Source organism: Rosa chinensis, chromosome 4 (assembly GCF_002994745.2).
Source record: "Rosa chinensis cultivar Old Blush chromosome 4, RchiOBHm-V2, whole genome shotgun sequence".
Classification (NCBI taxonomy): domain Eukaryota; kingdom Viridiplantae; phylum Streptophyta; class Magnoliopsida; order Rosales; family Rosaceae; genus Rosa; species Rosa chinensis.
This window is the reverse complement of record NC_037091.1, coordinates 52,068,387-52,079,131: the sequence shown is the minus strand read 5'-3', so window position 1 is coordinate 52,079,131 and position 10,745 is coordinate 52,068,387. Positions and strand designations below refer to the sequence as shown.

At 38.3% G+C, this 10,745-nt stretch overlaps 2 protein-coding genes across 6 annotated transcripts; both read right to left on the bottom strand.

Annotated features, from left to right (window-relative positions):
• Positions 1-3,089: 3,089 nt before the first annotated feature.
• Positions 3,090-5,913, bottom strand: LOC112199515 (ADP-ribosylation factor 2-B). Of its 4 annotated transcripts, none has more exons than XM_024340522.2 (7): positions 5,608-5,697; positions 4,676-4,823; positions 4,451-4,521; positions 4,038-4,157; positions 3,840-3,958; positions 3,625-3,706; positions 3,090-3,524 (listed from the first exon to the last, which is right to left on the bottom strand). In XM_024340522.2, exons 1-7 carry the CDS (start codon positions 5,626-5,628, stop codon positions 3,519-3,521), a joined length of 567 nt encoding a protein of 188 aa, XP_024196290.2. In that variant the 5' UTR covers positions 5,629-5,697; the 3' UTR covers positions 3,090-3,518. The 4 variants fall into 4 exon arrangements, with proteins under 4 accessions (XP_024196290.2, XP_040373976.1, XP_040373975.1 ...); XM_040518042.1 differs by lacking the exon at positions 5,608-5,697 and adding an exon at positions 5,383-5,463 and having other exon boundaries at positions 4,676-4,830; XM_040518041.1 differs by having other exon boundaries at positions 3,091-3,524; positions 4,676-4,830; positions 5,486-5,620.
• Positions 5,914-6,027: 114 nt separating this feature from the next.
• LOC112200790 (solute carrier family 25 member 44) lies at positions 6,028-9,325 on the bottom strand. 2 transcript variants are annotated; one of them, XM_040518039.1, is made up of 6 exons: positions 9,047-9,325; positions 7,947-8,374; positions 7,420-7,616; positions 7,177-7,318; positions 6,917-7,076; positions 6,028-6,547 (listed from the first exon to the last, which is right to left on the bottom strand). In XM_040518039.1, the coding sequence occupies exons 2-6, from the start codon at positions 8,232-8,234 to the stop codon at positions 6,522-6,524; spliced, it is 813 nt and encodes a 270-aa protein (XP_040373973.1). In that variant the 5' UTR covers positions 8,235-8,374; positions 9,047-9,325; the 3' UTR covers positions 6,028-6,521. The 2 variants fall into 2 exon arrangements, with proteins under 2 accessions (XP_040373973.1, XP_024197571.1); XM_024341803.2 differs by having other exon boundaries at positions 6,029-6,547; positions 7,947-8,325.
• Between the last annotated feature and the right edge of the window lie 1,420 nt (positions 9,326-10,745).

The following is a 10,745-nucleotide window of genomic DNA, read 5'->3' as shown; positions in this document are numbered from 1 at the left end:
TACGGGGGTTATTTATATTGAGCGGGGAACGATATGGAGGGCTGGGATTAGGCGGTGGTAGCAGAGATGGACCGTGGATTTTAAAGTCAATAACGGTCGCTGGTGAGCTCGCGACGCGGTTTGGCATGACTTGAACCCAACGCAATTAGGAAACTTCCGGAAATTTCCCAAGCGCACTGTCTTTGGATGTCGGTTGTTGACCGAAGAAAACACAACTTTTGATGTCAGGAAAACAGAAAAATTTGACATCCAACGGCCCAACTATAAGATCGAAAAATCCAAGTGTAATATTATTTATGAAAAAATTGTAAGACCAACATTGTATATTGAAAATTGTGTATATACGTTTCTCGAATCTTCAACACCAAATTTTTTTTTTTGCAGTACATATATCCAAATATAAAAAATAGTAAGACGACATAATATATGAAAAATTAGGGACGAGTAGACTGCATACCTAAATATGAAAAATTCTAACGGCTATCTTCTCTTAAGGTTGACTATAATGGAGGCAGAACTTATATCTGTTCTTATTTGGGTGGGCGGTCTACTCGTCATTCTGCAACACACTGAGGATATATCTCATTTGGCTTTCTCTTTTTATTTTAGGCTACTAAGCATGTAGGCATATCCCTGGGGATATCTCATTTGTATAGGGTACATAGTATTTCGAGAACATGAGTAAATTCGGGTTAGTTTTTGAATTGTTTAAGCTCTCCTTAGTAGCGTCAGATTACTGGTTATTTTGTGCATATTCTCATAGTAATGTTACTGGAGATTATTTTAGGGTTTTCTAGACACGACTTAATCTTTTCGTAAGCAAAATGTGAGTGAGTCATTTTGTAACGTTATTACTTTTACTTTTTAATGAATAATTTCCTTTTTTCGAGCCCACGACCCAAAGAATCAATCATCATATCTAATGTTTCTTCAATTTTTAGGAAATCAACAACCTCTTGAAAAAAAACATATTTTCGACTTCTAGAGAGAAACCCTAAAAACACAAAACCCGGTTTTCGTCCGTGAGAATTCGACCTCGTCCTGCGGCGCCCGACGGGTGCTGGCCTCCAGCCTCGCAAACGTCTTGGGGTCTGCTGCCGGACGGGTATTCGATCCAATATGGTTCGAGGGTTTCCTTGGATGGTGGCGCTCGCTGTAGTTGCAGAAAGCCTCGGCTTGGGTTTTCGAACTCATCTCGACCGGTGGTGGGTTGTGCTGTGTAAGGCCGACGATATGGGTTCTGCTTCGATGGTGGTCCGGCGTGCTTCAGGTCAGCGTGTGTTGCGGCGGGTTTGGGTCGAAGTGGTAGGTGGTCGCAGAGGCGTAGATCAAGGTGGCACGGGTCGGGAGGAGTAGAGCGGGTCAGGCAGAGTCGCTAGGCTTGTGTGTACAACATGTCGTCTGGGGTGGATGGGCTAAGACCAGGCGGGCTTGATGGGCTCTGGTGGTGGACCACTCTTTGGATGCTCTTGGGCTGACTTTTTTGGGCTAGGGTTTTTGCCCTAGGCCTTTACTATGTTTTAGCTTGTCTTTTACAATAAATTTCTTGTATTTAGGAACCTAAGCACTGATGTGCACCCATTGTCTCTCTAGTGTCTCTGGAGTAATACCGAAGTAGGATATCCGCTAGCTCTACATATTTGAATGTATAATGAGTAGGACTATATGTACGTACCACTTGTGGGTACTACCACTAACTTCTTGTCTGTCTATGTCCTTAAATGACAGCGGAAGAGTATGTAACGGCCTATTATGGTTTGTGATGAATATATTTCTTTAACTCAAAAAAAAAAAAAAAAAACCTCTTGATAAAAGAAAAGAAAAGAAAAAACAATCTCTTGCAATTGTTTCGTTGGTCATCAATTGGAATTTCCAGATCACTTCGAACTCAAAGGCTAGGATTTGAATTATAGGTCATCGCTCTATTCAAAGGCTAGAATTTGAATTCTAGGTCATCGCTCTATAACACAGCACACAACACCAATACCGCAGTGCACCACCTAGCCACCCACAGTAACAGTAGTACAAGTTCAAAAGGATCACACGCATATATTATGTCAAACTGATCGTATATATATGCATGCGCCCTGAATGTGCATCATACTGTTAATACAACCATCCTCCACAAAATATACTTAGTTTTAATTAGGTTATAACAAATTATGCATGATCGTTCTTGTGGCGACTGCACTGTTGGTGCTGGCTTGGCCTGCAGCACAATTAGTCTCCGGGCAAGATTTCGACTGTCTCGATCAATGTGCAGATGCCTGGAAGCGATGCTGGGGTGTCTGTAAGAGCAAAGGGCAAGTACCACACTCCCTGTGTGTTGATAAATGCAACTACGCAGAAGACAAAGTGCATAGCAATATTCTGCTATAGCTAGCATATATACCTAAGAACAGTACGTGGACTCATCATCTTATATGAAAAAAGAACACAACTATTCGGTCTAAAGGCATATATAAGTCTCTAGTTCGTGATTAATTAGGAGACTGTGCTTATATTACCTTTTGCTCCAACGTATTTTTAAAATATTTGGCAACAAATGGGGAAGCATCATTCCTTTGCATACTGATGTGGAATTTGCTTCCGCAATATATGAATTCATATATAAGTTATATCCAATGAGTTGGAACAGGAACCGAATTCGATTATGAGATTCTAATCTTGATATAGGTCAATTACGAACAATTGTTAGGTTCACCCCTGGGGTGAATGATCATATTCACTCTCTATTGCGATTGATACACTTTAAGTTTATAATTTTCTAATCCAACCATTCATATTACACAATATCATACAAAGATTAGCTATATGTAAAAAATCAATCAAATTGAAGACCTTTTAACTATTCATTTCTATGAAATACAAAGACAGTTCATCATAATAGTAGTAAGTGTTGTTAGAACCATTCTTTGTTTGATTTAATTAGATAATGAAACGATTTCTGATATTCGATTGATGTTTTTACAAAAATGATATTTAAAAACTAATTTAAGATATGGACCATTGGATGTTAAATTTATTAAGTAAAAGTATGTTAATCGACAATAGAGGTCAATATGCTCGTTCACTCAAGGCGTGAACATAAGAATTGTCCGTCAATTACTCGGTTCTTTTTGGTGTCTAGATAATACAATTTTGGTATTTTTTGTTGTTTATTTATTTATTTATTTATTACACAAAAATTGGAATTATACAACAACTAGTCATCCATGAGTCCCACCTCCCACTTTGGCACACTCTTGCTCGAAATTTCTGTGACAAAGTAATGGCTGAGTACATCCCCATTTAAGCGAGAAGTAGATCATCAGTTACGACTTTACGAATAATATTTGGCTTAGCAAATCAAGTCTAGACAATGAACTGAAATAGACCAAGTTGAACCCAACTGACAGGGTTGCAGGATAATATAAGCCAAGACAGATTGCTTTCCGGCCTATTTGCGATATATGATGGGCTGGGTTTGCACATACACGTACTCACAGATGGAGATAGCTAGTAACCTGCAGAATCCTCTATGCCTGAAACAAGGAAACAGGAAAACAGTGAATAACAGATATAAAACTGGAACAATGACTTATGCAGTTGTAGACAAAACTGTAGATGAAAAATTCAACATGCCTTGTTAGCAATGTTGTTTGAAAGCCAGTCCAATCCCTCGTACAATCCTTCACCGGAAGTGGCACATGTACTCTGGATATACCTGCAGAGTATAAATAGATTTATATATAAGCACATTGGTAAAAAGGAGGATTGAGGTGCTTCTGTTTGCAACTTTGCATATTGACAGTAGATGGAGATTCTCTCGATGGGGGTTTTCTAGTTATTAGCTATACCAATGGCGTTGTCGAAGAGAATGAAGGCCAAGCTTATCGGTGATCTCAGCAGCATTCATTGCATTTGGAAGATCTTGCTTGTTTGCAAACACAAGAAGCACAGCATCCCTCAACTCGTCCTGCTCGAGAAAGAACATTACGATTTAAGAACTTGACCACTAAACTAGGTACCGGAAAAACATAAGCCTTCCCAAATACCTCATTCAACATCCTGTGCAGCTCATCTTTAGCCTCAATAACACGATCTCGATCATTGCTGTCAATCACAAAGACAAGCCCTTGTGTGTTTTGGAAGTAGTGTCTCCATAGTGGTCGAATCTGAACCCCCAAACCACCGATTAATAATTAAACAGGAACTCTCACAAAGTAAATAGCAAAAGGACGTAGTGTACTTAACTAATTATATCCATTTACTTCCAAAGTTTACAGGTCCAAACTAAACAAAAATGTACATAAAACACAACCAAGAAGTAGATTTTGTTGAGACCAAACTAAACAAACATGTATATACAACCACAATCAGGAAGTGGATTTTGTCCGTCCCAGCAAAATACCCAATTAACAAAGACAAATGACCAAGAGGCACAATCCTAAAACAAAATGTAGCTCACCTTGTCTTGGCCCCCAACATCCCACACTGTGAAGCTGATGTTTTTGTATTCCACAGTTTCCACATTAAATCCTGCCCAAAAACAATAAACAATATTCATATCCATAGACAGGCGTATTATAAACACATTCATGTCCATAAAAGACTTAGATACCTCAATCAGAAGAAAATTGAGAAAATAGGAATTTGATCAATTCGGGATACAAATTTTGTGCAAGAAATATACCAATGGTAGGAATGGTGGTAACGATTTCGCCTAACTTGAGCTTATACAAAATGGTGGTTTTACCAGCAGCATCAAGACCCACCATAAGAATACGCATATCTTTCTTAGCAAAAAGTTTGCTGAAAAGTTTGGCGAAAGACAACCCCATCTTGTATCTGAAATAATCCAGATACACCAAATTTAAGTCAAAAACCCATTGTTTTCCAACGAATGTTCATTGACATTTCGTAGACCACTAATGAGTAGTGACAGACAAATATTGCATCCATGGAAGACAAATCTCAGTAGCGAACAAACAACTTTTTTTGTTAGTGTTAAGAAAATGAACAATTAACATATAATTTTATATGCAGCAGCAGGTATATATGGACCTTCTGAATTGATTCTTTAATTAGGCCATGATGCAATGCAGCAAGTCAAGTTTTCAAACTTTTGCTCCTAATTAAAATTGTATTACATGACAAGTCAACCAAAACACTTTTAGTACCCCCTCATAACTTCCAATCATACATCAAATAAGCACAAAGATTGTTACAAAACTTGAATTTCAAAATTCAAATCTCAAGGCTTTCTTTCTCTAGTTCCGAGATCCCAATTATTCAGAAATTTAAGAGATAAACAATCCGGGCACTATGAGATTGATCATGATCGATAATGGAGATTATCCTAACAAATGTTCATCGATCACTACAAATGACAAAACGTACCCTCATTTTCATTGCATGGACGATTACAATAATCAAGGCGAAATAATCTCATTAGCAAACAAGCATCAAAGACTCGGCATTGCTATGAAAAATGAGAAATTACCGTGAAATTGATACGTAGGAGTGACCCAATTCGTCAATGCAGAAATTTACCAACAACCTTGAATGTCAAAAATCTCTGTATTTAGATCTAAAATGCGGAAGGAAAAGAATTGAGAAACTTACGGTAGAAAGAGACGTGTGCATGTGTGGGTCTTATGGGGCCGTACGGTCACTACTTTCTTAATCTAAAAGCAGATGCAGATGCAGATTCAGATTCGGATTCCAGAGAGGCAGCTCTCTTCGTCCCTCGCGCCATTTATAGGCTACGGGAAAGGCGGGTGTTAACGGTTTGGTTTAAATTTGAAACGTTGTATCAGCATTATCAGGTTGTTGGCCAAAAATGAGAAAAGTGAAATATAGTTTTGACAAAATTAATTTCAAGTTCAAAATTGATGTCGTCTATTAGATGCAATCTAGATGTATTTGTTTTGTTAACATAAGATTATTTTTCTTTTTGTGCATGTTGAATTGTTGATCGAACTCAGCAGAGTGTATTGACTATTGATGATATATTTTATCATCATATTCTACCCTTAAGATTAAATTCGTTGATTGATGATTTTTTATCACAATTTAACTGACTCATGGATGTACAATTTCATACTCCATCTCATAGATGTATATTACAGTTCTTTGAAAGCTGACTGCCATGGAAGTATAATTCTGTGAAAGCTCAAGAGCTGCATTTGATGAAAAGTCGAATATATGGCTTGGGACGAGGTTTCTATTCATTCCCTGACACTAAAGAACCCTATCAACTTCCCTGACACGTTAGAACTTGATACTCCTAACAATTCAATGGACGCACACAATTACAAAACTATAGTGAACAACAAAACCAAGCCTATCAGAGAAGGAACAGACTGAAAAAGAAACCGTTAAATAAAGGCTCCTAATGTCAAAAGGTCAATGTTTGAGTCGCTGACTGACTAGTGTCTGCTCCTAAAAAAGTTGGAATACCACTCGGAATCACCTTCCTCCCGGTCCAAGAAGCAACAGGCAGTACAGCAAACTTGAACCTCTTCCAGCTCGAGAAGTCATTCTTGTCTTATAGATAATCTTTCTGATAATTTGCCAGTGCAAGCACAATACAAAACAATGTCATTAGTTGGCCACATACCAGTACTAAAAAGCAGGCATTCAAGTAAAAGTAATAACAAGGTTAATTTCATTTAAAAAAAACCTTCTTTGCGCATATCAGAAATATTATTACTCGCCACTAACTTTGCTGTCTTATATTTAAACTGACAATATCATTTCCTGTTAGTTTTCTACACAACCATTAGGCAACAACCTACTGCAGATTCCAACTTCAGGTTGCACATGTTAATAAAGTTTCATAACAGAGATCAAAACACCTAATTTCATCTGCCAGTCAGACTTCGAAATTGCAAACTTTAAATAAAGAAAAGTAATGGAGAGGCTAACTTACTGATCAGTTCATAAGTGACTATCATTGTAGTTCCATAGAGTGACATATTTAAGAACCGCGGACCAAATCCTCTGTAAAAGCCCCACCATCCATCTTCTTCAAGGAGTGTCTTTGCCGTCTTCAATACTGTTGGTCTTCCAGCACCATAGTTATCCATGACCTTTTTCAGTAACATATTAAACAATTAAGGCTAAGGAAATGTATAGAAAAATGGCCGTAGAGATTGAGAAAAAACGATTTACATTTTTACACTGCATTACCTGAAGTCGTGTCTTGATTGTGTCAATAGGAGTAGTGATGACAGAGGACAAAGCACCAGCCATCATACCAGCTGCAGCCTGAACTGTCACCATCTCCATATGAGATGGCTTTTGTTGGTCTTTATCACTATAGCCCAAACTCCTATAATGATAAAAAGCAGGTATGATTATTAGACACCACATTAGGCTGAAGTTAGGGAACTGCAATAGAATTAAAATAGATCACCAGGAAATTATACACACCTCCAGATCATGTGTTGGGCAGAACCATAGGCTCCCCACCAAAGCGCAGATGCCGGCGACTGGCTCAGAGCTGTCAACCAAAAGCCTCTGTACAGACCACGAAAACCTTCAGCCTCTATAACTTTACTTATGATTTCAAATGGTCGGTTGCAGGATGTAGTCCCAGAAAGTCCTTGAACCATTAGTCTCTGGCAAGTCTGAAAACAGATAAAGTAGAGTTATAGTGAAGAGGACATTTCGGAAGGTACATTCGACCCTTGTTTGAGAACTGATGTATCAGCATAAAGAAGAGCCAAAATAATCATAGGGTATCAATTTCAGCCTGGACAGGATATCAGAGTTGGGCATAAGAATCAGCAATTTTGTGAATGACATTGTTTCCTATCTTGGCTAATCTTTTTCTTTTGTGTGTGTGTGTGTGTCTCTCTCTCTCTCTTCTCTTTAGAGGAAACAAAGAGTAATTACCTATCTTGGCCAATAAACGACAGTAGAAAACTACAGGAATGAGAAGGAACTGGTTTACCTACCACATCCAAGGGTACATAGTATGCACAAGAAATGAAATTTGAGAACATGCCCGCCACTCCATTTGCAATACCAATACGTGTAGCTTCAGGCATCTTTAGTCCTTCAGTGTACTTGAACATCATATCCTTTGATACTTCAAGCGATGTCAAAGCCAAGACCCTACCAGGCAATGATCCAATTGCAGAAGTGCCAAAACCCCTGAAGACTCCAGGGATTCCATCTGTCTTTAATATCTGTTTAAATACTGATGTTCCACTCATGTGAGAGAGTCCAGAGTCTACTTGCATTCTGGTTTTCACAACTGATGTTGGGTGTAGTAAGGCTGATTGCACGGTGAAGAGAATAGCCCCAATTATATGGAACCTCGTCTTGTCCAACCTATGTTAAGGTGAAAACAGAATCAGTTCTAAACCACATCAACCACCACCTACAAGAAATACATTATGAAAATACAATGTGAACCAAGATCAAGAAACAGAAAAGAGTCACCATATCTTCTTTGAGGTTTTAACAATGGAACTTAGAAAATAGTCGTGCACTTGTACTTGTGTGGACTGTTTCTTCAATTTTTTTATTTTTTTATTTCGAGAAGCATTTGGTTTTGTTTAAATCACCATCAAGAATCCTGTGAGATTCCTAACCTCATTGTCATTCCTCATTCACTTATTCCACAACATTACAAACCACTCCAGAAACAGAACGAAGCAGGGTAAAAGAATCTCCATAAGAAGTGCATCATTTACTTATTTTTCCACAAAATTACTTTAGCCAATATGTAAATCATAAGAGCCGGTCAGCCATAGCAGCTGTAATGAGCATTTCTAGCTCAAGACAGAATCTTGCTCTTAAACACAATATAGAAATATGATAAACTTGTTGCCTCAAGTCTGATAGTTAATCAAGACCCACATGCAAACATGATTCCACCAATCATTGTCCTAAAGAAATCATAAGCAAAATTTACTCCTTCAAAATCCAACAAGCGAAGGAATAGTTCCTCAACAAAACCCAAACTGGCCTAAAGCAATCATCTTTATTTGAAGCATGTAAAGAAAATGTACGGAAAACCAAAATGGTGAAATGGGCACGGAAAACCAACCTGTCCCAGTTGACATTAGTATCGGCAAGGGCCAACTCCGCCGCTGTCTCAACCTCAGCTTCCACCGACATCACCCTTTTTCTTTTTTTTTCTTTTCCGGCTCAGGCACTTCTTACGTGTTGCTTTCAACTTTCGAGGGAAGGTTTGCAACTCTCCGGTTACTTTTGTGTCGGAGAAATGGGATTCCGGCCAAGTTTTAAGTACTAGGAAACCTGCTGCTCCTGCTCGGCTCCCAGCTCTCAGGCAGAGAATCGTATTTTACGAGACACGGCAATGACTACATAGTTCCATTTGCCACTTCTGGGCTATTCTCGAGATTCTATTTCTATACTACGTGGGCCTTCACCCAAATATTTTTGGCATTGTGGGCCTATAGGAGACTTTTCATTAGATTTTTTTTTTCTTTTTTCACTCCACTAATTTATAACACGTGACGATCATAATAATAATCTAAATTGGCACCATATTTTTTAACAAATCACAGTCCTTTACATGAGTAATTTTTGAATTTATATATATGTACGTTAATCATACGACAAATTAATATGGTCATTATAACCAAAACTGGTATGAACACACGATTTAGATAAAATTCTATAATTTTATAAGATTTTATACTTATCTCTCGACTTTAACCTGTCAAGCAAACATACTCTATATGTGGACTCAAGCCACATCCATGCATTTTTGGGGCTTGCAAGTGGGTGTGGTGCAGAAGGTTATTGAAACATATAATGCTAGTCTATTAATTTAGAGTCGTTGGTAATCTCGGTCTTGGGTCCGAGACCCAAACCCGATGACTTAAATTAATAACGAAATTGTGCCTATTAGATTTGGGTCAACCTTTCCCTTAAAACCCAAAACCCAAAAGAAAGAAAGCCCAAACTTCTTCCACTTCGTTCTAGTCTCGTTTTCTCCCCCGCAGCAGTTGAATATACAAATTAAACTAAAATACTAGAGAAATATTGATTCCTTCTCTTAGTTGGTGAGGAAGAAGCTTTGTGACCACTTAAGGGATATTCTCTTCTTCCTTAAACGATGAGCTCACAATTCTCAAGATTCCTCATCCATCTCGTTCCAAGTTTTGTGTCACCATGGCTACCTCTATTGCAACCATTGTCGATAGCTGGAGTGACTTTCGTTCTCCCAAAACTTCATCTCTCAAGTAAGCACTTCTTTCCCGGATTTTAGGGCAGAAATCTTGTATAAGTTGAAGAAAAAATGTTTTATCCATAAAACCAAGTGTTCTGAGTCACCACAACATTCTCCAATTAAGCCTACGAAAAGGGAGACTTGGAACTGGAATGGGCATCGAGCAAAACCGAGAGAAATTCAAAAACACCTAAAGCAAATTAACCCTTCAAGTCTTTAGGAATAAGTCCAACTCTCAGCCATTTTCCCAAACCCTTCTTCAAACCAATTTTCTAGAAACCCCAAAATCCTAAAGCCCTCCAATTCTCTCACTGCAATTTGTTTCTAGCTCCCACACCGCTCTTCATTCTATCAAGCTCCATTCAATATCTGAATTACACACAAAATTCTCTCATTAATATCAAGTTATTGGATTAATTTTGGCCTAGTCACTGCTTAATTCAAAAGAACCCTCACATTTTTGGTGACACTACTGGGGATCACTTTTCTCTTCCTTTGATGGGGACTTTTGTGGACGTGGTAACTTGATGACACCTTCAGCAAACAT